At 36.0% G+C, this 25,981-nt stretch overlaps 2 protein-coding genes and 1 pseudogene across 6 annotated transcripts; all 3 read left to right on the forward strand.

Annotated features, from left to right (window-relative positions):
* The first annotated feature begins 861 nt into the window (after positions 1-861).
* LOC18594437 (SH2 domain-containing protein A-like) lies at positions 862-13,014 on the forward strand. 4 transcript variants are annotated; one of them, XM_018124850.2, is made up of 12 exons: positions 862-922; positions 1,724-1,912; positions 2,639-2,845; positions 2,945-3,031; positions 4,093-4,170; positions 4,250-4,417; positions 5,346-5,690; positions 6,865-7,148; positions 7,646-7,808; positions 10,216-10,565; positions 12,543-12,626; positions 12,711-13,014. In XM_018124850.2, exons 2-12 carry the CDS (start codon positions 1,781-1,783, stop codon positions 12,727-12,729), a joined length of 1,917 nt encoding a protein of 638 aa, XP_017980339.1. In that variant the 5' UTR covers positions 862-922; positions 1,724-1,780; the 3' UTR covers positions 12,730-13,014. The 4 variants fall into 4 exon arrangements, with proteins under 4 accessions (XP_017980339.1, XP_017980337.1, XP_017980338.1 ...); XM_018124848.2 differs by having other exon boundaries at positions 868-1,174; XM_018124849.2 differs by having other exon boundaries at positions 868-1,174; positions 10,216-10,557.
* Positions 13,015-13,779: 765 nt separating this feature from the next.
* LOC18594438 (putative disease resistance RPP13-like protein 1) lies at positions 13,780-17,999 on the forward strand. The gene is given in 2 exon segments (XM_018124332.2): positions 13,780-14,230; positions 14,233-17,999. Coding segments are annotated over 2 exon segments (4,218 nt in total).
* A 247-nt stretch (positions 18,000-18,246) lies between these two features.
* On the forward strand, positions 18,247-25,711 carry LOC18594440 (uncharacterized; annotated as a pseudogene). Its single transcript, XR_001928819.2, has 12 exons — positions 18,247-18,373; positions 18,492-18,561; positions 19,079-19,117; positions 19,517-19,526; positions 19,664-19,786; positions 19,888-19,941; positions 21,127-21,492; positions 21,556-21,858; positions 21,909-22,501; positions 22,668-22,902; positions 24,034-24,152; positions 24,484-25,711. The product of XR_001928819.2 is annotated as an uncharacterized LOC18594440 (transcript).
* Positions 25,712-25,981: the final 270 nt, after the last annotated feature.

The raw sequence follows: 25,981 nt of genomic DNA on the forward strand, positions 1-25,981 counted from the left end.
GTCCGTGGGTGGCAAAATTACGATTTTGCCCCTACACTCCAAAAATCACCAGAATTAAACTTTTTCACTTCCTATCATTAAATTATACTCCAAATAGTTAATCTTGGTCAAAAATTTCACTCCATGATCAAATTATTATCTTAGGTGGCAAAATGACGATTTTGCCCTTGAATATCAAAATTTCTAATTTTACCCCAAATGAACCCTCGAACTCCGAACAATCATTTTTAGTCATTCCTGGACTATAAAATATTAAATTTCATCCTACAATTCCTATTTGAACTAGTTCGAGGTTAAATCAACTCAAGTGTACCGTTAGGTACGATATCGGGTTTCGTCTTTTCTTATGTGCTTTCCTAGCATAATAACATGCTACTCAGTGCATGTATGTCATGACATGTATTTATAGGGTTGGGTTTTACAGTATAACTAATATGTTAATATGTTAATATAATAAATTATATTATATAGTTCGATGTTATTATAAATTATACTACATGCCAAATCAACCTATCATTTCTTTGGCCATTGTAATAACACATTCATCTTGTTTAATTGTAATTATCAAATTTGATTTACTTTCATTTATAAATTTTTGTCCAATCCCAATTATAATGTCAAAATGAACTTAATTAAATCTTAATTTTACAGCTAAGAGTAAAAATAAAATTTGAAGTAATAATAATAGTTATAATTAAAAATAAATATCAATTTTCCATGTAAAACGACAGCAAGTCACAACAAACTAAAACCCCTCATCATCCAATTACGATCCACCACGTCATTGATTGTCAACCTTGGAATTTATCCTTCGAACTTATTTAACCAAAACTATTGGCTCCAAAAGTTTACATTCCAACACCCGAACCCACCAAATTCCTAAACCCCCTCGCCACCCCCAACTTCCATTATAGAACAACCGGTACGCCAGAACAACTGTTTGCCTTTACTTTTGTTGCTTTATAAAGAGACTGAAAAATTTTCTGGGTTTTTCTTTGTTCAACGAAAAGGAAAAACCATGGGTGAGAATAATCAGATAATAGAAGAAAAAGATTACATTCTTTTAAAGGATTTCAAAGTGGAAATCGAAGTTGAAGAAGGAAAGGGTTTTATTCTCTGTTTCTGGGTTTATATGTTCAACCCCAATGCATTTCCGGCCACCATTCTTAAACAGGTCTAAAAACTGCTGCTCCTTTTTCACTCAAAATTTTACATTTTTGGGTGAGGAAAATTACCCATTTCTCAATTATTGGCTTTTTTAAAAAAAATGATTTTAGGAGTCTTATTAAAAGAAATTGTTGGTTTCTTGAGCTGGTTAGTAAGCAGTGGTAAAAGCTGCCTCTTTTGTCTTTCTTGGTTTCTCTTATCACTCAAAATTTTGCTTTTTCGGTTTTCAGGAAGAGTGCTCGTTTCTCATTTAATGTTCTTTTTAATGATTTTATGAGTGTTTTATTGAATGAGAGAAGTTTTAAAAACTGCCACTATCTTTCTGCTCTCTGTGCTTAAAAGAAATTAGAAAACTTTGCCTTTTCCTTTTTGGTATCAAAATACAGTTTTGAGTTTCTTTTGTTGCTCTGATTCTCTTGTTACCATCTAACAAAGCAAAAATCATCATCCTAATTTATTGTTTTGATGGGTATTTTAATTTGTATTAGTCATGTATGTTTACAAGAGTCTTTTTATTTCCATTCTTCTAATAAGTTGAACTGTTTTCTGTTTATAGGTGTACTCAGAGACTAACAGTAGTGCTCCTTTACTTGTTCTTAATGAAAAGACTTTGATGCTTTTGCCATTGACTTGCTTACACAATGAAGTCCCTGATCCTGGAAATACTGCTTTGTCAACAGAAGTTCTGAAAGTGTCTACACAGATTGAATATCCTCAGTACAAATGGATACATGTTGCATACGAGGTATGCTTTTAACATCTGAGGGAACTACTAATATAAGGACATGATTAGTTTTGAGAGTTGCATCTTGATTGATAGTCTTCTTTGTTTCTTTGATAACTAGTCATAACATTTTGGTTGTTTGAGATAGTTTTGGAAAGGACGGAACAGAATGGACCGGTTTTGATTTGGTATGTTTGTTTGCCTTGATTTCTAAAGGTGTAGTTCATGTGGACAGTAGGCTCTTTACATTTCCATCTGCATGGCTTTTTGTTTTTTGCATAACATGAAACATTTGATATGGATTGACATTGAAAAATAATGAATTAGGCTAGTAGAAGCATTTCTATGTAAATTCTGTAAATACAAGGGCAGATCCAAAACGTTACATGGATTCGTGGAGTAAATTAAATGAGCAAAGATGAAACAGGCAAGTATGTATATGAAATTTGAGGTTATGCAGAATACACCAATCTATGGCCAAGGTGTAAGAGAAAAATGAAGAGGGTAAAATAAAGGAAAAATGAAATTAAAACATCAGATTGAAGGAGTAAAAGCTTTTGAGGTAAAAGTTTTCATTTTGGATAACACTACTGTTTGTGTTCTTTCTTTTCACTTCAAAATGGAGAAATTACACTTACCTTTGTGCCTAAGCTTTCATTGAGGCATTATTTTAATTGTGCTTGATAGAGGAATACTTATTTGGTTGCTCCTGGCTGTCATTATCTATGTGAACTTTTTTCTTGCTAGGTTTCTACTGATTTTGTGCGGCTTCACATTAATGCGGAGATTGCAGGAGAGCTGCAGCTCTCTTCCTTGTTGAACAAAGTTTCCATGCCAAATGATTTGAGGAAGACTACAGTAGTTGGTATTACTGGTGGTAATGATTTGCAGGGTTATATCCATGATGCAAAAGTCTTGCCTTCAACTTTGTCTATAAAGAATCAATATGTTCAGGTGCATTTTACTTGTAGTTCTCTTGTTTCCTTGATGGTTTCTCACAGCTTGTAATTTTACCTCAAGATTTAGTACTCTAATATGAAAATCTGATGCCAGAACCCACCTCTACAATTGTCAATTGATGAATCATCTGCCTCTGATATCGAAGAAGACAATGGCTTTTGGAATATTGTTGGTGGCAAGGTAGACACTAGAGGGCTCTAAGCTTTTTTACTACAATTTTTATACTTATATGAAAACAGTTACACTTTTCTCTTGTGGTCTTCTTATTGGGTTATCTTTACAGTTTTCATTTATTTATGGATATGATTTTTATATCAATGCTAATGTCATTTTGTGTCTACTGTTTTAATATTACCGATAGAACCCCTTTTGTCTTTGGATGTGGCCATTGAATTTTCCTCCTTGGTATTTCAAATGTCATGGTTAACAACTATTGAGGCTAAGTACCAATGACTACCTAATTATGTATGGTCTTGCTCATCTAAGCAAAGCTTTTACATCATTTACGGAGGAAACATGATTGATCATTGATGTACTGCCAGTAGTGTTCTTTTTAAACTTCTCATGCATAACTTTCTTATTTCTTACCCTAGTTTTGGTGGAACTTTTCTGGAAACAATGTTTTATCCCAGCTTTATATTCTGGTCCTTCGGGTGCTTTTGTTTCAACAATAATTTGTTATTATTTATATTTATCTGAAAGTGAAATCTTCAGAAACATATTTGTATTTATATTTATCTGAAAGTGAAATCTTCAGAAACATATTTGTTTACTTGTAAGCTATATATGGGCCTTTTTTCCAACTTTATATTATTTTCTATTGGAAGAGACACAGAAAGTGGCTATCAAATTCAAAAATGTATCCTTATACTGATGTTGGATTCTAAAATAATAAATTGATAGCTTATCAAGTTGAACACCATTGTGCTTCAGATTAAGCCATGAATGTTGGGTAGGTGTTGGTATGGATCTTTGCTTTTAAGTTGAAACGTCCTGGAACCAGAAAGTTATAAAGACCTTTATAGTCAAAAGAAAAAGGATATTCCTATGTTGGTATCTAAGCATGGTTGATATTTTAGCTTCTATCCTTGGTCTTTTCTTTATGGATTATCAACAATTTGATTGTGGTAATATGGCTGCTCATTGCATAGAATACAATACAGTTCTCAATCATAGGATATTGATTCCCAAATAATATAAAGGTACTACATAGGTTTCTTCTAATATTTACCTGTTCACAGGCATCTTGTCGCAGGATTTTTTCCTTGGATGTTGTTTTATTAAATGCCTTTGGCCAGCCAGTAAACAAGGAGCTTGAGGTAATTTAGGCTTTACATTTTATTTTGCAGTACTGGCTTCCACTTTGGTGCCTAAGTTTTCACATTTCTTGTTGTAAAGGTTGTTGCATCACTTTTGTATGCTCATAATCGATCACCTGTAGAGAAGACAAATGATGAAGAAGCTCCTCTTCTAGCTAGCTATGATGGAATTGAATTTGCCTCTTCTGATAGACCAAGTAAACTGTTGAACGGGCGGGCATCCTTTAAGTTGAAGATCTCCAAGGTGGTAATATTAGTTATCAATATAGCTTGTGGAATACTTAATCTGGTATATATGCTACTAGATATCTGTGGAAAATTCTATGTGGAACTTGCTTCTGATGCATGAGAAAATAATTCATAGTTTATGATTCTCATTGAGGTCTCCATGGCAGAAAATAATGTCTTTTGCTGATGCCAACCATCCAATGGTACCGTTACAGCTAACCTATTTTCTTCATTAAGTGCATATTTCATGTAACTTGATTGCCTAATTGAAATTAAGTTTTGTATAAACTTCCAATGATTCCAATGATAGGCTCACAAGCAAATAATTTAAAGAGTTCATTTATCTTCACACCAGACTGAAACAGTTTGTTGCGATAAGGCTCACAAGCTTAGGCTTGGTTCAATCAGTCCAAGCATAAGCTTGAAATTAAATGTATTTGTACCAAATTAAAGGGATAAATTAATGCTTTTGGAGAAAAATAATTCAAATATCTTGGTTAGAATTGTACTATGGTTTAGTGATGCTATATTTCTATTTATTCATGTTAAAGCCATTCACCTAATTCGTATGAGAAATATAATAAGTACTTATTCATGATTTATTCTTTGTAGTTTTTATTTACTGAATGATTTTTTTAAAGGCTAATAATTATTATTCACAAGAAAAGTTAGTTTTACATGAGCTCAGCAGCTTGATGATTGGAAAATAAAGCTCAAACTCATAAATGGTACCCAAAGGAATGCTTGGCTTGAGCTTGAATAAAACTTTAACCAGCAAATCTTGAGCACAGAGATAATAAGCTTGGCTATTACAGCCTCAGGCAGAATTAACAATAATGCAACAGGGTATAATTTTGATCTAGAATTTAATTTTATTATCATATTTGTTTATTTGCTTATCAATTCATCTTGAATTCCCAAATGACCTGATTCTGATATTATCTCAGCTCTCATCCAAGAGTGAGAATAGGCAGTTCTGCATTAAATTTGGGATATCAAAGTTCGAGGGTTATCGTTTCCTTGAGGACTTCTCTCCTTCAATTCGTTGTGTCTCTCGCAATCGTACACCAAGGACATCTACTATTATTTGGAAAAAAACCACTGCTGTCCATCCACTCAATGGATCTCAATCATTTGGCTTAGATGATGCTTCTTTGGAACCTAAGCACAATACTGTAGATGAAGCAAAACTCAGTCCAACATCAAAGCGGGTTAGATCAGGAGAAGCCAAGATTTCTACAATAGACCAACTTGGTGAAGAATGCAACTCTCTTGCCTGGACTGCCAATCAGGTATTGAGTAAGATTTTTATCCTTGTCATTTTCCCATGACATCATCATCATTTTATGTCTTAATAGACCATAAATACAAGTGGAGTTTAAATCACTTTTCAACTATATAAGGTTTCTGCATCAGTTGTTCTACCACAATTTGATTTGGCATTAATGTAGCACTTGTTGCATGACCTATCTGTAAACTTTAGGTGTGCTTTATTTGACAGTAAGACACACCACTGTGTCAAGTACTCCAGCACATTTAAACCTTTGTCAATGTAATAGGTGATTATTTGGCCCTCCAATTTTTGGGGTGATTATTGAAATAGAAGCAGTGCTTTAGGGCCAATTTTGTAGTGAAACCTGTTATGTTCTTAGTTTCAATGTGGGATAAGTGAGATGACATCAAAATAAATGCCCATGTTCTACCAATGGAAAATATTTCCAGCCTCCATGTTTTATTGGTGGGGCATGTGGACACAAATTATGGTCTCAATATTATATCATTTGTTCAATTATTTCTGTATTCAACTTACCGCATAGCACATAAACCTTAAGGACTATTTGGCAGCAAAGACCTGTAATATTCCTTGTTTTGAGAGTGAAACAATTTAAACGTTAGCGCTGTGTCACACATGCTATGCATGGTATATAATTTTTCTGTTCTAATAGAGGATATAATTAAAACAGAGAAAGCTGTGCTACTGAAGCCACATGTACAGAGTAGGTTTGGCCAGACATTAGGATTTAAATTTAATTCATAGAAAACTCTCCTCTTTATCCCCATTTAAGAAATTTTCTTTTCTTAGATTTTTTTCTTAAAGCTAAGAGCACAGGAGGATAAGAAAGCTCCAAAAAACTAAAACATTTTGTGGAATTTGATGAGCCATAAATTTAGGATGATAATTATTAAGAAAGATATTGTATTGATGATGACCATGATGATGAAAACAATTATTGTTGATTAATATGATAATTTTGTGATAATATTTAATGATATATTCTTTTGATAGTTTGTTGTTTTAAACCCTTTGTGCCAATGGCCGGAAGAAAAAATAAAAAAACGAACATCATCACCTGCCTCATCCTTAGAGCCTTGCTCAACTTGTCTAATATCTGTTCCCTTCTTTAAATTGAATATATATAATGATCTCCATACACTGGTGACCATTGCATCACCATTTTCAATCAGGTTGAGAATGGTTATGGGTCAAGTATGGAGGCGAGACCTGAGAATTTTGAAGAAGTGGACAATTCCCTGTCTGATTCAGAGAGCACTGGGGCCAGAGATTCAGCTTTAAAGAGTGTGTCAAATACGGCACATTCAGTTTCAGATTTAACAATTTTTAGGTACTGCTTGGGAGGCTTGACTGATAGGTCTCTTTTGCTCAAGGAAATTGCAACTAATGCTTCAGATGAAGAAATTTCAGGATTTGCAAACCAAGTTTCCCTGTACTCGGGATGTTCTCATCATAGGTAATCTACAATGCTTTGCTTCTTTCAGAACTTATTGTGGTGCTCATTATATTCTTGTTGGGTTATAGCCAGGAATGTAATAGTACCCATGATGATATCTCTTCATTGCCATTGACATAGTAGACAGATTTTATTTCATATCAGTTTCATGGGGTTGTTTGTCCAACTAATTGATTGACCTTACTTTGTACTTGTTGCAAAATGCAATGATTTTTATTGTTCTAACACTTTTCCACACACTACATTCTACCAAGTTGAAAGCCTTGTTAAACTCTGAATGTTGGCCCTTGGCTTTGTTTCTGATCACAAGCAGATCCATAGCTTTGGGCCCATTTAGGGGATAAAAATTGGACGAAGCAAGTGCTGCTACTAACCCATAGCCTGTGAATCCTGGGAAAATATACAATAATGTCAATTATTCTTGGGATGTATATAAAGTATTATCTAATTTTTCTGTTCCTTTTACTGATGAAAGAAAGTTGTTGCCTGCTCCTTAGGCATCAAATAAAAATCACAAAGAGATTGATAGAGGAGGGAACAAAAGCCTGGAATTTGTTATCACAAAACAACATCCAAGTTCAATGGGAAAGTGCAGTTTTCGAAATTGAAGAGCAATTCATGAAGATTGCTCACTGCAGTACTAGATCTCTTACCCAACAGGTCTTTCTCTCTCTCTCTCTCTCTCTATATATATATATATATATATATATATTAAGGTCCACAATATGATTGGTCTTCTCTTTTGTTTCTTCTTGGGGTGGGGGCGAGGGGGCTTAGGGATTTGCTACTCCTAAAGATTGATATGTTCCTAGGTATAGCTCTTTTCCGCAGTAATAGCTACATCATTGATAGATAGTCATGGTAAATGAAATTCTTGTTTCTGCGGCTTTAAAATGGTTGCATATTTATTTTTTTGGTACAAATATATAGTCACCTCTTGTGATAGTTATTCATTCACTCTGTACTTAATGTTGCTTTAATGTTGCCATTAGTATGCGCATTCTATGATTTACATTTATTATACATACTTTCCTTCCCTATATTAGCTTTTTCTCTTCATCTACCTATTAGAATCTAAGGATTTTGAGCCCCCTGTCTCTTACTTTATGGTGCCCTTCCCTACATTAGCTTTTTCTCTTCATCTACCTATTTTCAAATGTGTTAGCATCAGGTTCTTATAGCATAGGCCTGTTTTCGTCATTTTTTTTCCATACGGAGAGTGAAAAGTATCCTAATCCTAAAGATTAAACTTGAACTCATCACTCACACCTGTGTAAAACATCCTTCAAAGTTGTTGCCTTCTCATTGATAGTTGTTAAATGGTGGTATTGCAGAAGTTCTCTTTCTAAAGTACTCTAAATAAAGTGTAAGGTGCTTTTTGGTAAAACTGCAAAATTTAGCCCAAAAAATTTAAGCCTTTAATTTTATTCCTAATTCTTAGTACTGAATTTAGCTAGCACAAACTGTTCAATGATTTTCATAGTGTAAGAACTGAATTAGTTAAACTACTTGATGATAACAAAGACTAAAACTTTGAAAACCATTCAATTTCCAACTTTATTTTATAATATTTTAAACTTTATACTATAACATACAAAACAGGAGCTATAATGATAAGGTAATAAATTGAATAATGTTAAGGGTAATGTGATCTATGAATGGTATTCTTAAAAATGCATCTAGTTAAATATGTTCTACATTGAGAAATGAGGATGTGCCCCTTTACTGAATGCTTTCAATGTCGTTGCCTGACCTCTTATATGTGTAATAAAAAATGCTATAATTTAAATCTTTTAAATGTTCGACCAAAGTTTTAATACTGTAGGCAGTTAGCAAATACGACCTGTGTTTTTTTCCTTCTAAAGGTGCAGAGTAACAAACAGGGCCAAAGTGGTTCTTTTTGACAGTAATCTTACCAGTGCTGCATATCACAGCATTGTGCTTTGTTGTTCTCAAGGCATGTTGCTTCCCTTTTCTCTTTGGTTGACTTAAATTTAGTAAAGAATGGAATGACAGGGTACTTGGATATGTAAGAATATTCATGATTTTTAAAATATATTGACCTTTCATTTCTTTGGATTTATAGATAATATATAAAAAGTTGAAAGCAAGATAAAAGGATTAAATGAAGATAAATTGGCAAATAATTTATGGTCTTTTTCCCTGAGGGTAACATAACCAAGTTTTCATAGTGCTTTGCATATAAAAGAAAAGAAAAAAGAAAAGGAACTTTCATAGTGCTTAGTCAGGCAACTGATAGTGTTGTCTCAAGGGAACCCTAGTCTTAGTTTTGCAGAGTGGCTTTAGAGTTTAGACCAGTTTTAGCTGGAGGACAAGGGCATTGGTATCCAGGCACAGCAAGTTTTAGCCTTGAAGCTCATTCTAGTTGGTCTTAATGATCTTGGGCTGTCATTAGGGTTGGCAATGGATGTTGTTTTCTGGGTATCCAAACTGATCTAAGCCAATTATGTAGGATTCTGGTAGCAAGATTACTACCCATTGTGAGTTCGAGTAGTGACCTTAGGCAACAGGTTATCAGCACCCAATTACTAATAGTTTTAGTTGTAATATGCTATTTTTATTTTTAAATTACTTATAATTAATGGCTACATGCAAAAAATTCTATTTGTTTAATGATAATTTATACTCCTAGTTACTTGACTCAATTTTCATCTATGAAATAGATTAAATCTGTTTTGAGGTTAGGTTTAGGTTGGCTTTTTCGATCCAGTGCCCATCTCATTTCTGACTAAAATAGGTGGTTTCAAGTGTTCAAAATATTGAACATCATTCTGGTAAGGTTTGAGCATCATGTGTTATATTTTAATCAGGTTACTGCAGGACTTTGATGCCACTATTCTTATTCAACTTCAGGTTTAGGTAATTCAAAATTAGTGGGTGCTCTACCAACTGTTGTCCCTATTCATGTTTCATGGAAAATTTACTTCCCATATTTATGGATGCCATATGGCTTGTATGAATAAATAGTAATATTTTCTTTTCTAAGAAAATCATTGTGAAAATGTTACAGTTGGACTACAATTTATTGAGCTAACAATTGTTTCAGGACTTTGAGCTTCTGAGGAAAATTGCCGGATGCCGAGATTACATGGCCCAAGAAAACTTTGAGAAGATGTGGTGTTGGTTATACCCTGTTGCTTTTACATTATCAAGTGACTGGATAAATGCAATGTGGAATTGTACATCACCGAAGTGGATAGAAGGATTTATAACGAAGGAAGAAGCCGAACTCTCACTTCAAGGTCCAAGAGGCCTGCAGGAGCCTGGGACATTTATACTTAGGTTTCCTACTTCAAGGAGTTGGCCCCACCCAGATGCTGGTAGCTTAATTGTGACATATGTTGGCAGTGATTACACTCTTCACCACAGACTGCTTTCACTTGATAATGTATGCAGGTATATACTTGACTTCCTCCTTTTCTTTTCTTTATCAAATTGCATTAAATAGGCTTAATGTGAAGTATCACTAAGAATAGTCTCTTTTTGTTTACATATGTTAGAGGTGTAAGCACTAAACCATGTATTTAAACAGGGAAAGGAGAAAGCCTGCTTGTCATTACATTTATGTGAATTATTTATATCTGAATCCTTAAGAATTTCTTAGCAACACTGCACATGATGGAGTTTTGTCCAAGAATAGAGGAAAGGAACAGCAGAATTAGGAATAGTCATAATATGCTTGGCTTAAATTGTGCATGTTCAGTTTTTGGATGAGTTTTCTTCACCAAAGCCTTATGTCCTGATAGTATGCCTAGAGAAGAACTTACTATTTGTTAAAATTGGTTGACAATCTTTAATTGATTTAAGACATGGTGTACAATTTTCTGTTTTGTGAGGGGATGCTTGATCATCTACTGAATATGAAAGTAGGAGATTATTGAAGACATGAAGTAAATTAAGAAGGGTTGATTACACAGGTGGTACCTAAAGTATCTTTAAATTCTTAATGTGGTACTTCAACTAAAAAAAATGTGCAATGTGGTACTTGAAGTGAAGCTCCGTTTGATAAAGTGTACATTTCAGTTGCATTGGAGCAACAATTGGTCGGGTGTCCTTCAGTCAATCAAATTCCACCATTTCTGATGCCATTTGGAAAATTAATTTCCACCTAAACCGAGCAATTACATGTCTTAAAACAACGATTCATCCACTCATTGGTTTACTTTTTCCATTTATTTTTGTACATTTTTCTTTTTTCTTCATTTTCTTTTCCCTTATGTTGTTTTTCCTTTTCTTGCAATTTTCTTCTTTCTCCAATCTCCCTATCACAAAAAACAAGAATCAATTATTTGTACTGCTCTACATTAAAGAAGATTCTGCTACCAAGAAAAACAAGCTAAGCATTCAATCTTATTAAATGCAAACTATGATTAACACAAACTGAATTAGTTATAATCAGTACCTCTTGATGAATTGAAAGATCTCTTGCAACGCAAAATGGCATCCTAGATCCCTTCATGCTGCAGTAGCAGCTAATCATCCCTTCACAAGTGTTGATCACCTGTATACCCCTGCCTGAATTTTCCCAATTTCTCATTTAGGGAAGATACTTGTTCCTGGAGAGGACAATAGAGATGATATTACCAAAGGATTTTATGTTGTCACAAATTTGGGGAATTTGGGTTTTGGGTACAATGTGTTTTGGGGTTTTGGTGTTCCAGTTTTGTTACTTTTGCTTGTTTTTGAGAGGGATTTGAGTTGAGAATAGGAGATAAGATTTGGAGTTGAAAATAGGGATGGGGCTTGAAAGCTTAATGCCGGTCACAGAGTGCTTTTTGAGGAAACACAGGTGGCAACGGCAGGGGAGATGGTTTTATTTTCTCTCAACTAGTTCACATTCTTGCGCCATAGTTTTGTTTCATCTTGTAGATCATGGTATATGATTTCAAGAGTTATACATATCTGTTTTGACAAATTTGTTCTTGCATATTGAATGTGATTGCATATCGGTGAAAGAAGAAAATGTGAAAATGAAGAAAACTAGGGAAAAAATAAAGTAAAAGAAAAAGAGAATGTGAAAAACTAATAAAAAGAAGTAAATCGATGGGTGGATGACACATGTTCTGATGTTGACATGTAATTAGTTGGTTTACGTGGAAGTTAATTTCCCATGTGGCATCACAAATGGCAACTTTTGATTGGCTGAAGGCAAACTCTCCACTCTTTGCTTAAACTTCAAGTGCTATAATGCATATATTTTTGAGTTCAAGTACTGAATTAATCATTTGTTGATACTCTAGATACCATCGGTGTAATTATAATTAGAAATATTTATTATTATTGTCATCAGATATGCACTTTTATAGATGATTTGTCTCATATCCATGTTGTAAATGGGCTTAAAGAGATTTGTTGTTTACATTTTGCTTATAGCCCTGGAGTGCGGGAAATGAATGCCAAAGTAAAACCACTTCAAGATATGCTATTAGCAGAACCTGAGCTCTCTCGATTAGGAAGGTAAGAAACACCTCACCGCAATTTCCTTCTGTATGCATTAGATGTATCATATTAATTTTTGGTTTTAATACTTAAAAAATGCAGGATAATAAGAAGTCACTGATCCCGGGATGTAGCATTGCATTTCTGCTTTTGGTTTGTGGTGACCATTTGTGTATTGTCCTGCCTCCGCCATGCTACTACTTCTTTCCTCCTTAAGTTGCTCTTAGTCTCTCATTTCCTCTGTAATGTACTTATGTAAATATATATACGTAACACCAGAAGCTGAGGCAGGGTCATGTCTACTGCAAACATTACATTTTTCTGATGATTGATTCTTTTACATACCGATGCCAAATTGGCGAAGAGAAATTGTTTCTGACAAGCATTTTTCTTGTCAGATTGATCACTTGTTGATTGTCGATGGCATGCAGAGCTGGCTAATCGATAGTTGATGCTCTAACATAAACACCATTCGATGTTTCTATGCATGGAATTTCTAATACATTTTGTGCATGGATTTAACAATGGCTCTCAATGTGAAGAAAGGAGATGCTTTCGGAGTACTTGGTCGTTTGTGTTGGTTGCTGTGTTTCCTGGTCTCATTTCATTTGGAGTACATGAAAATAATAAAAGAAGCCCAATAACTTGAAAAAAAAAAAAACCCCAAAAACGTTGTTTTTACCTTTTTAAAGGCAAATAAAGAAAGAAATTAAAGGCATGCAATCTGGTAGTACTAAGATTATTTCAGGAAAAATTTAAACTCGTTTCCCTTTGCCCGTAGCCTGGGACAGCTACATGCACATGTGATCCCTGAGAGCTCCGAGACTTCCCCATGCTCGTTGCTTTTCATCTTTCACACTTATTAGTCAAGTATTCATCATGGAAGCAGAGAAGAATAAGATAAAGCAAGATATGATCTCTTCAAGCATTTTTCTTTTTCAAGAAATATATTATATTTCGCCATTATCGTTGACCGCCAACAGTCACATGGGAGCCCTGACAACTCAATACTCGATAATTAAGTCAGATACAAGAAAAGATGTTCAAGAAGAGCCCTGCTTCTTTATCTTTCAGAAAACATAATAGCACTCTTTTTCTCTAGTTCAATTTCAATTGCTGACTTTCTCTCTATTACTTTGTTACTCGTATTTCTTACCCTCAAGAAAGAACCATGTCCATGGATGGACAGGCTGCACTTTCTGTCTTTTTTGAGTTGTTTGCCAAGTTGGCTTCTTATGATCCGTTCCTCAACTTTGTTACTGAAAAGCAGGTCAGCCAGCAGCTCAAGAAGTGGCAAAAAGTTTTGCCGAATATTGAAGCAGTGCTCAATGATGCAGAGGAGAAGCAAATGAAGGACCAGAATGTGAAGAACTGGTTGGCCCAGCTACAACACCTGGCTTATGATGTGGATGACATTTCGGAGGAGTTTGCCATAGAGGCTTTACATCGCAGGTTGCATGAAGATCAAGCCAGGACAAGTGAGGTACGGAAATCCATTCTTACCTGGTTTACTAGTTCCATTAATTCAAGCGCTTCTATGTTTAATAAGAAGATGATTTCAAAGTTCGAAGAGATAACTACTAGATTGAATGGTTTGGCAACACAAAAGGGTAGTTTGGGATTGATGAAGCTGCAACGTCCAAGAGAATGAAAGCAAGGTTGCAGCCTATGTCTTTGGTGCATGACACTAATGTGCATGGTAGGGAAAAAGAGAAGGCGGAAATACTTGAATTGCTCTTGAACAACAATGGGAATGGGAATGAAGCTTCTTTGATTCACATCGTTGGCATTGGTGGGATTGGCAAGACAACTCTTGCTCAACTTGTCTATAATGATAATAGCATAAACCAGTCTTTTGATTACAAGGCTTGGATATGCGTGTCTAAAGATTTTGATACCTTTTTGGTAACAAAGACAATTCTACAGTCAATCATTGATGAATATTGTATCGTTCCCTCTCTAGATACTTTTCAAGTTATGTTGCAGGAGAAGTTGTTTGGGAAAAGATTTTTGCTCGTCCTGGACAATGTTTGGAGTGAGAATTACTATGATTTGACCATCCTTTTAAAGCCCTTTGGAGTTGGAACCAAAATTATAGTGACAACACGGAGTTGCAAGGTTTCTTCTGTTGTGAGCACTGTTGAAGCTTACCCATTGCAGCAGTTATCAGAGAAAGATTGTCTCTCTGTATTTACTCACTGTGCATTACAAGCAAGTAATTTTAGTGGGCATCCAGAATTAGAAAAAGTTGGGGAAAGCATAGTGAAAAAGTGCAATGGCTTACCTTTGGCAGCTAAAGCCATTGGTGGCTTACTATGCACTCAGGTGGATCATGGAGTATGGAAAGATATATCAGAGAGTGAGATATGGGATTTGCCAGAAGAGCAATGTGGTGTGATTCCTGCTCTATTATTGAGCTACAAGTATCTTCCTCCATATTTAAAGAGATGCTTTGCGTACTGCTCTTTGCTGCCTAAGGATTATGAATTTGAGGAAGAGGAGCTAATTTTGTTATGGAAAGCAGAAGGTTTTCTACAAGAAGCAAACTCGAAAACTCAAATGGAAGGTCTAGGTAGCCAATACTTTCAAGATCTGGTATCAAGGTCATTTATCCAAACTTCTAGTAGGGATAAATCTCGGTTTGTAATGCATGACCTAATCAATGATCTAGCTCAATTTGTTGCAGGGGAAATATGCTTCAGATTGGAGGGTAATAAACAACCGAAAATATCAGAGGGCATTAGACATGCTTCTTATGTTCGTGGCTTGTATGATGGAGTGAAAAAGTTTGAAGCCTTCAATCAAATGAAATGTTTGCGAACCTTTCTACCATTTATGTTGCCAACTTATGGGGAATGTTTTCTTACCAACACTGTCCTTGTTGACTTATTACCCAAACTTCGATGCCTAAGGGTGCTTTCATTGAAAGGGTATTGCATCACTCAGTTACCAAACCTTTTTGAGAATTTGATACATCTACGCTACCTAGATTTCTCTTACACTGCAATTAAAAGTCTACCAGATTCAATATGCAGCCTTTACAATTTAGAAACCTTACAATTGAGGAAGTGTTTTTTAGAAAAGTTACCATCAGATATAGAACTTCTAGTCAACTTGAATCATCTTGATATCACTGGTTCAAAATCGATGAAAAGAATGCCCTTTGGAATTGGTAAACTGACCAATCTTCAGAGGCTTTCTAATTTTGTTTTGGGAGAAGGTGATGGGCATCAGATGCAAGAGATAAAGTCATTGCATCTCAAGGGTGATCTTTCTCTTTCAGGATTGGAGAACATTGTCAAAGCTCAGGATGCATGGGAAGCTAGGTTAATCGACAAGTCAGGCCTTGATGGATTACAGCTAATGTGGAGTACCAATTTTAATCATTATATAAGAAACAAAGCAGTTGAAGAAGAGGTATTGAACATGCTTGAACCTCACAGAAAGCTTAAAAGGCTCATCATTGAGAATTATGGTGGTACAAATTTCCCAAAATGGATAGCAGATTCTTCTTTGAAACACTTGTTGTCTTTGAATCTCAACAACTGTAAAAATTGCAAATTACTGCCATCAATTGGAAATCTACCACTGCTGAAAGATCTTTCTATCAGGGGAATGCATGATGTGAGTAAGGTTGGCATTGAGTTCTATGGAGAGAATCAATCAAACGCATTTGCACCATTGGAGCGATTATGCTTTGAGGATATGCCAAAATGGAAGGAGTGGGACTTGGATGAAGTTGGTGAGCAACTAGCAAAATTTCCCTGCCTACGTGAGTTTTGTATCGTCAACTGTCCTCAATTGTTGGGAAGGTTACCGAACTCTCTTTATTCCTTAGAGACACTTGTAATTCGTAGGTGTTCAGAACTGGTGGTTTCAGTTTCAAACCTTCCAATGCTGTATGACTTAGAAATAGATGGGTGTGCAGAGTTGGTGCTTAGAGACTATGCAGACTTTCCCTCCTTGAGAAGAGTCTCTCTTTCAAATATTTTAAAACTTTGCACCCTGACAGAGAGGCTTGTGTCAAGATTAAAAAGCCTGGAACATCTGAAGATTAATGGTTGTAAGGAGATGACATCCTCGTCATGGAAGCAATTGGGATCAGTTGAGCATTTGAGTACTCTCCGTGGTCTGGAAATTTGGAGTTTTCCACAACTTGTCTTATTAGAGCCAGAGGAGGTAGAGGAAGAGCAGTTGCAACTGAGGAAGCCTTGCAATATTGAATCTTTGACAATAGGGAGATGTGAAAGGCTTGAGAGGCTACCGGAAGACTTGCATTTACTCACATTTCTTACTGGGGTGCGGATTGAGGAGTGCCCATGCATAGTATCTTTTTCAAAGAATAACTGGCCCCCAGCTTTAAAATGGTTAGTGATTAAGAGTTGCGTGAACTTGCAGTGTATGGTGGATGCTGGAGAGTATACCGGCTTCAGTAACACATGTCTTCTTCAGCACTTGGAAATTATACGATGTCCATCACTAATACGTTTATCATTACCCATTAGGCTTCAAATTCTCAAAATCTCAAGGTGCACAAAGTTGGCTTCCTTATCCTCTAGTGGCGAGTTACCCACAGGGCTTAAACAGCTATTGATTGTTGACTGCACAAAGCTGGAATACATTGTGCAAGCAATTCATGAAAACTCTTGTCTTGAACATCTTCGTATTTGGGGGTGTAAAAACATTAAATTTTTACCTCGAGGATTAAACAAGCTCAACCATGTTCAGAAGATTGAATTATGGCGGTGTGAAAATCTGGTTTCCTTGACAGAAAGTGGGTTGCCTGCCGCCAACCTCACAGTACTTCGGATTGGTGAGTGTCATATATTAGAAGCACTGCCCAATATGCAGAACCTCAGCGCTCTTAAGGAATTGATGCTGCAGAATTGCTCACCTCTCATGTCCTTTCTAGAAGAGGGCTTTCCTACCAACCTAACATCACTTTCAATCTCGGTACCTCAACTTTGCAGCTCACTACTTAAATGGGGATTGCATAAACTCACCTCTCTTAAAGATCTCTATATTAATGGTGAAGAATGTCCAGATGTGGTGTCATTTCCATTAGAGGGGAGAGGAACTATGTTGCCTCCTTCTCTCACTAGTATTACCATGAAAAATTTTGAAAATCTGAGATGCTTATCCTCCAAGGGGTTTCAAAACCTCACCTCTCTTCAGGAATTGTGGATATTTGATTGCCCTAACCTCACATCTCTCCCGGAAAAAGATGTGCTTCTTTCGCTTTCGAAATTATATATGTGGAACTGTCCATTGCTAACATATCAGTGCATATGGCCTCAAGGACGAGAGTGGTTGAAGATATCCCACATACCTGAAGTTCTAGTTGATCATCAAAGCATCATTCCAAAGGCAAGTTGGACAATCCAGCCCTGATTTCCTCATGCTCAGACCACAGGTATAAATCATTTTAAAGATATGGCACTTTAAGAGCTTTTCTTTATGCTTTATTTGATTTTTGCAAACAACAAAATAATAATATTAATTACAATTCTTTTCTTCGAGACATTGCAAGGCAATTCCAAAGCGTGGAAGCTCAAATAGTGGTGTTTTTAGGCTAAGATCAAACATCTAAGGAGATAAATACCAGGAAGATTTTGGGGGCGATAAAAAATTGTTTGTGATGGAGCTACATCTTCGATATCTATATAACCCCCCCACCTGCATAAACAAAGAGACCAATGACACAACAGCGGCGGTAGCAGTACTGGTTCAATGCCTTGTCATTACACTAGAAGGAAAATGCAATGGTCAGTAGGCATTGACACTTTTCAAACTTGACGGTTCTTATGATTTGAAGTCACTCCTGCAATTATGTCCCATTTTAGCCATAAGATTAATGCTCTGGTTCTTTTTGTGTCCCTCTAGGTAATTGGGAGGAACAATACCCAATCATGGATGTAAAGACCATGCAATGGGATTTCAATACTTGCCCCAGGTGAGGTTTTGGCTTTGATTTATCCTTTTCTCATCATCAAATATTTCATGCTTACATGTTTTTATTTATCTTTAAGTATGACTCACTATACATTATCTTGAATTCAGTTGATGCCAGCAAATACTCAAAACTCATCTGAGTTTTCAAAAGTTTTCTATTATTCTTAAGAGTGTTGATGATAGATGAGCAACAATAATATTATTTAGTTGGAGAAATGTAGCTTATAAGATTTTATAGATTGAGTCAGAATCATGAAGCCGGTGATGCAGATATAGCTCTGCCTAGTAACAAATCAAAAAATTGCTTGCCAAACAAGACCTGCAGGTCCGAATCTGATTGTACCCAAACATTAACCTATCAATTATGGTCAAATCATCATGCCACTCTTCCTTCTTTCTGTTCTCTCGTCTATCTATGGAACATCGAATAACATTGTAATCTATGGATATCCAACCTTTTAGTCATTATTGATATAAATTTCTGAATGTTGTGCATTTGGTTAGTTTGCTTATTATAGGTTCTCAGACTTGAAGCATAGACTTTGTGCTTCTGAATGGTACTTGAGCTAGATAAGTTACTGGTTGGACATTAAGATTACTATATCATAGTTCTATTTATAAATTTACAGCAACAAGAAAATTTTTCTACCTTAATTCCCAGTATTAATCATTTCTTGCACAAGTGTGATGACATTCAAATTTTAGTATTTTACTTCCATGTAACCATATCAAAAGAAAAGTTGCAGTTATTCATCTGTCCTCCTAGTAGTACAAATGTCTGCTTGCTTTTCTGTCTATGCATTTTAGTTTTGCTTTTGTACTAATGGCCAGTTGCTTGGAAGAACTGCTTAGCAACATTTATATTCTTATAGTCTAACAGAAGTAGACGCTATGATGGGCTCTATTGGCAACAATTTGGGAAATTCTGGCTTCTCTAAGAGTTGAACTAATGGCAGTATGTGCTCTGTAATGACGCTGCTAAACTTTCATTTGACTGGATGCCCTGTCTCTTCCTGCAAATTGGGATGTTATCTTGTTCATTAGTTCTTACTGGCTTTACCCCCCCAGCCAAAACATTTTACTGATGTGCTGCATATTTTCAGTGTGGACTGTGTATCTCGGAGAAGCTAGTGAACTTGCCCAAGAAGATGGCAGAGCAGCACATACCTTATGGGGCAGTATGTGCCTCCTCAAGTCTTGCCTTGGATCCCCATGGCTTGCTGGAGGTATTTTATCATGTTAATATCAACTTTACTTGCTTGGAGAATTTTTTTTTTGTTATAACTTTGTAAATCTGACTGCCATGTCAAACAAATTATGAACTTAGAACTACCTCAAAAACCATAGTCTAGTGCGGTTCTATGAAGCAATTTCTGGAAAGGTGATTCAGTTAGGGTTCCTATGTGTTTTGCATTAGGCAGTTGCTATTTAGATTTAAACATGCACTATTGGGCTTGACAACCTTGTGCTTTTATATGGAAAATCCTAGTAGTCCTGACATTGTTTTTTTCCTTTGTCCATTGAATCATGTTGCTTTTATATGGAAAATCTTAGTCCTGAGATTGTCATTTCATGTTGCTTTTGTCCTGAGATTTAAACTCATCAAAAAGATAAATTTTGGAATTAATTTTTTTAATATTATAATTTGGAATTAATTTGATGTCAGTTCTATTACATTCTCATTTGTTAATTGATCTTTTCTTGGATTATTATTCCTACAATGTAATTTTTTTAATATTATAATTTAGTTTTAATGGTTGAAATGTATTCATTTAGGTATATTTTCAAAAAATAATAAATTGTTTAATTATTAAATAAACATATAAAACTAGTTTAAATTCACTTATTACATTAAAAAACTTCACCATCGATATACAAAATAATAACCTATTTCTTCCTAAAACCAATAAATTCATTACTTTATTTTTTTCCTATCTCTTCCCTTTTGTTTTTGTTTTTGCTATAATTTTATCCTTGCAGGTTTAATCACATCTTTTCAGTTAATTAAATTTATTTATCATATAAATATAATTTTAAAATATTTTTTTGTTAAAAAATAAATAAAATATTAGTTATTTTATCCTAGAACTTTGCTAAAGAAAGCTTTAGGAACAATCTTCAAGATTAAAATACAAAATGATCATGTTAATATTTAATTACTATATTTAAATCTAACCTAACATCACTTTCAATCTCAGTGCCTCAACTTTGCAGCTGACTACTTCAATGGGAATTGCATAAACTCACCTCTCTTAAAGATCTCTATATGAACGGTGAAGAATGTCCAGATGTGGTGTCATTTCCACTAGAGAGGAGAGGAATTATGTTGCCTTCTTCTCTCGCTAGTATCACCATGAAAACTTTTGAAAATCTGAGATGCTTATTTCAAAACCTTACCCCTTTCTTCACTTGGTCAAATCAGGACCAACAAGTTGGCTGCTCTCTAAATCTTCCAAATTTCGAATTCGGAGTCTCTGGGTCAAGAGCGGATAAAAAACCCAAGGGTGCAGTGGAAAGCGACGGCGCAAATTAACCAATCTTCGAAGTCTATCTAATTTTGTTTTGACCCGCTTTTGGCTCTGCTATTAGACGCCTTTCGGTGAATTTGAAAATTCCGAACTTGAAATTTAGAGGATTTTGGAAGCAGCGGCTTGTTGTTCCTGATATAGCCAAGTGGAGAAAGGACGTCGAAGAAGCTCTTTGGGATTCCGAGGCGTCTCAGAGGTTGTTGCGGACTCACGGTGACGCCTTGCACTGTCTTAGGGTTTATGTTGAGGAGGCCCTGTCCTCGATGAAGCCCGCCTTCCTTCGATTGACATTGGCTGCTGCTCAAGCCAGTGGTCGTCCTCATCGTTGCACTGACAAAGGGAAAGGGATTCTGAGGGCGAATCCCCAAAGAAGATGCAAGCTTGGTGTTTCCCACGGGCGGACCTGTTAACTTTAGATGTTGGACTTGTTAACTTCAGCAGTTGACAAGATCAGTTACTGCAGCTAGCAAGTCCGCCGCACAGGACTTGAGACTTTGTTAACTTCAGTAGTTGACAAGGAGGAAAATTTGCAGCAGCAAATTTGCTCTTTGTCAACTGCTGAAGTTAACAAAGTGCAAGAGGCACTCAAGTCCTGTGCTGCCGACTTGCTAGCTGCAGTAACTGATCCCCTCCCCAAAGTCTTGGAAGTGGCTGAAAAGGTTGCATCTGACAGGGTAGGGAAAATCTTGCATACTGAAGCCATTCTAGAAGATGGCAATAAGAATAAGGATGTTTCTGCAACATCTGTCAGTCCTACAACGGCATCTGCTTAAGCTAAAAGGCTAGCATCTGACACAGGAGGGAAAATTTGCATGCTTAGGCCATTGTAGAAGACCACAGTAAGAAGGGCAAGAGGGTTCCTCCTCCATCTGTCAATCCTAGTTCTACCAAGGACAGGAGTGATCATCCTCCATCTGTCAATCCTAGTACAAGACCTGCTCAAGCTAAGGAGGGCAATCATGGAAGTCAAGCTTCCATCCATCAGAATGAAGTTCCTAGACCTAGCCTAATCGAAAGGAATGGCACTGCTCACACTTATGAGTGGGAGGATTCAATTGATGGCTCTTCTCAAGGAACATGGTTCAACCAGATGTCGCTTACTCAGCCCTAAGATAAAGCCTGCATCTCCACTGAAAGAGCATGAAATCAAAAAGTGGGTGAGAAGGAGAAAACTAAACAGGTGAAGCTTACAGGAAGAAGAAGTTCTAGCACTGGCTGTGGGCAAGTATGGATCACATTGGAGAGAAATTTTAAAAGCCTATCCTCTAGTGTTTATGAATAGAACTCCAGTTGATCTCAAGGACAAAGGGAGAAACTTGACTGGAAAATGAGATCATACTTGTGCTACCTCTTGTTGTTACACTGAAAGAGTGACTGTAGCTGAATGCTTCTGATTAAAGCTAACAAGACCCCGTATGTAAAAGCTGGAAATATTATGACTAAAGATTTTGGAAATTTCTTCTTATTAGTGTTTGATTTCAAAAAAAAAAGAAAAAGCTTTTCTTTATGCTTTTATTTGATTTTTGCAGACAACAAAATAATAATATTAATTATGATTCTTCTCATTGAGCCTTTGCAGGTAATTCCCAAGCTTGGAAGCTAAAATAGTGGTGTTTTTAGGCTAAGACCAAACATCATAGGAGATAAATACCGGGAAGATTTTGGAGGCAGTAAAAAATTGTTTGTGATGGAGCTACATCTTCGATATCGAAATAACCCCCCACCTGCATAAACTAAGAGATCAATGACACAACAGTGGCTGCAGCAGCAGTTTAATGACTTGTTATTGCACGAGCTAGAAGGAAAATGCAATGGTCAGTAGGCATTGATACTTTTCAAACTTGATGGTTCTGATGATTTGAAGTCACCCCTGCAATTATGTCCCATTTAGCCATAAGATTAATGCTCTGTTCTTTTTCAGGTTTTTGGCTTTAATTCATCCTTTTCTCATTATCAAATTTTTCATGTTTACATGTTTTTATTTATCTTTATGTATGAGTCACTGTGCATTATCTAAAATTCAGTCAATGTCAGCAAAAACTTATCTGAGTTTTCAAGCATTTTCTAGTATTCTTAGAGTGTTGATGATAGATGAGCAACAATAATATTATTTAGTTGGAGAAGGTAGCTTCTAAGATACTGAGCCAGAATCATGAAGTTGGTGATGCAGCTATAGCTCCAGCTAATAACAAATTAAAAAATTGCTTGCCAAACAAAACCTGCAGGTCAGAATCTGATTCTACCCAAACATTGGCCTATTAATTATGGTCAAGCCATCACGCCACTCTTCCTCTTTTCTATTCTCTCATCTCTAAATGGAACATCAAATAACATTCTAATCTTTGGATATCCAACATTTTAGTCATTGTCGATATAAATTTCTGAATGTAGTGCATTTGGTTAGTTTGCTTATCATAGGTTCTCAGACTTGAAGCATAGACTTTGGTGCTCCTGAATGGTGCGGGTACCTAAGCTAGATAAGTTATTGATTGGAAATCAAAATTACTATATCATAGTTCTGTTTATAAATTTACTGCAACAAGAAAATTTTTGTACATTAATTTCCCAGTATTAATCATTTCTTGTGCAGGTGATGACATTCAAATTTCATATTTACTCCCATGTAATCATATCAAATGAAAATTTGCTGTTATTCTTTTCTGTTTATGCATTTTAGTTTCTTTTGCTTAAAAGAAGAGTTTATTACCATTATACTCTTAGTGTAGTAGAAGTGGATTATGATGACCACCATTGGCAACAATTTGGGAATTCTGGCTTCTCTAAGAGTTAAACTAGTGGCAGATGTGCTCTGTAATGAAGCTGCTAGACTTGTATTTGACTTAATGCCCTGCCTCTTCCTGCAAGTTGGGACCTTATCATGTCCTCTAGTTGTTACCGGCTGTATCCCCTCCCACATATTTTAATGACATACTGCATATTTTCAGTGTGGACTCTATGTCAGAGAAGCTAGTCAACTTGACAAAGAAGTAGGAAGAGCCGAACATACCTTATGGGACAATGTGCCTTCTCAAGTTTTGGCTTGGATCCCCATGGCTTTCCGAAGGTATTTTATCATGTTAATGTCAATGTCACTTGCTTGAGGATTTTTCATTTTTGTAACTTTGTAAATTAGACTTCCTTATCAAACAAATTATGAACTTAGAACTACCGTAAAAACCATAGTCTAGTGCAGTTCTATGAAGCAATCTCTGGAAAGGTGATTCAAATACGGTTCCTATGTGTTTTGCATTAGGCAGTTGCTATTTAGATTTAAACATGCACTATTGGGCTTGACAACCTTGTAGTTTTATATGGAAAATCTTAGTAGTCCTGACATTGTTATTTTCTTTTGTCCTTTGTATCATATTGTTTTAATAATCATGAAGATGTTTCAGGGCAAATAATGGAACATGGATCAGGTTTTGGAGCTTGCAAGGATTACAGTGGCGTCTTGGCCGAATGCAAAATGACCAAGGGACTATCCGTCAGTTCTCGATGTGTACAGACAGCCCCCTGCTCAAGGTCAGTTGGTGAAAAAGGGACAGGAAAGGAAGGGAATACAATGGGAAAAGCCCATGTATAGACAAATGAAGTTTAACGTGGATGGAGCAGCTAGAGGATGTCCGGGGCCAGCAGGGATAGGTGGGATATTGAGGGATCATAGAGGGTATGTCAAAATTATTTTTTCCAAAGCTATTGGTGGGGCTGACTCTAATTTAGCTGAGACGATGGCAGTAAGGGAAGCTCTTTTGACTTATTCAGTTTCAAGATGGAAGGAAAATCACAAACTTCTCATTGAGAGCGATTCTAGCAATGCAGTGAAGTGGACTAATCATCCTGATACGGCACCATGGAGAATGAGAAAATTAATTCTGCAAATGGGGAGATTGAAAAGAGAAGTTGAGGGTTGGGAGATTCGACATGTTAGAAGAGAGGCGAACCAGAGAACGGATACATTAGCCAAGGAGGGGGTTCAACTTCAGTCTGCTATCTTGAGAACCTTCACATAAGTTTGGATTTCTTGCCTTGTGCTAGGGGTGTTTTGGGTTTTACTGGTGTTGCTTGATTTGAAGGGATGAAGCTGAACTCTCTGGCATTAAGATTGAATGTGATGTTGATGCAGGGTGGTGTCCTTTTGCCTGACTGTGGACTAGCTCATATTGCTGTTTTTTGTTTTCAATGTTTTTAAATAATTTTTATGTGTATAGGCTGCTGGTTTTTGGAATGTTTCTTGTTTTCAGAGCCTTGTTTTTTGTAGGCCAGAGGCTTGGGTTGCTGGGTGGTATGTTTTGTATATGATTTTTGGGGTTGTGTTTTTGTTACTCCTGCATGTCTTTACTTGTAAGCAGGAAAGTGGCCTTTTGGAGTTGATTCTGGGTTGCCTCTGTTGTTTTGTTTTGCTTTATGATCCGGTGCAGGGTTGGATGCAAGACAGGGCTGTTTTGTATCAAACGAATATTGGGAGGGCATGCCTGGCTTTAAGTTTGCTGGTATACCTTCCAATATACTTTGTGATTGTCTGCTTCTCTGGGATGTATTTTGAAAGGGGGGAAAATTCTTTCCCCTCCTTTTAATGAGTTCTTTCTGAATGCCTATCAAAAAAAAAAATATATCATGAAGAAATCTGCAGTTGCAAACTTTTATTTTCTGATGCTTAATTTGATTTCAATCTCCAGGAATTTCTGCATTTTCCATTGCCAGTTGAGTAATTTTAAAACATTTTTTGGTTAGAAAATGAATAAAATATTACTTATTTTATTATAGAACTTTGCTAAAGAAAGCTTTAAAGATTAGAATACAATAACTTACCTAGATAAAAAAGAGTTATTATGCCCCAACTTTTTCTCTCAAACATGAACAGTTACCAACCCCACCCTGTTGCAACTGCCAACC

This window comes from Theobroma cacao, chromosome 7 (genome assembly GCF_053813885.1).
Source record: "Theobroma cacao isolate CCN51 chromosome 7, ASM5381388v1, whole genome shotgun sequence".
Taxonomy (NCBI): domain Eukaryota; kingdom Viridiplantae; phylum Streptophyta; class Magnoliopsida; order Malvales; family Malvaceae; genus Theobroma; species Theobroma cacao.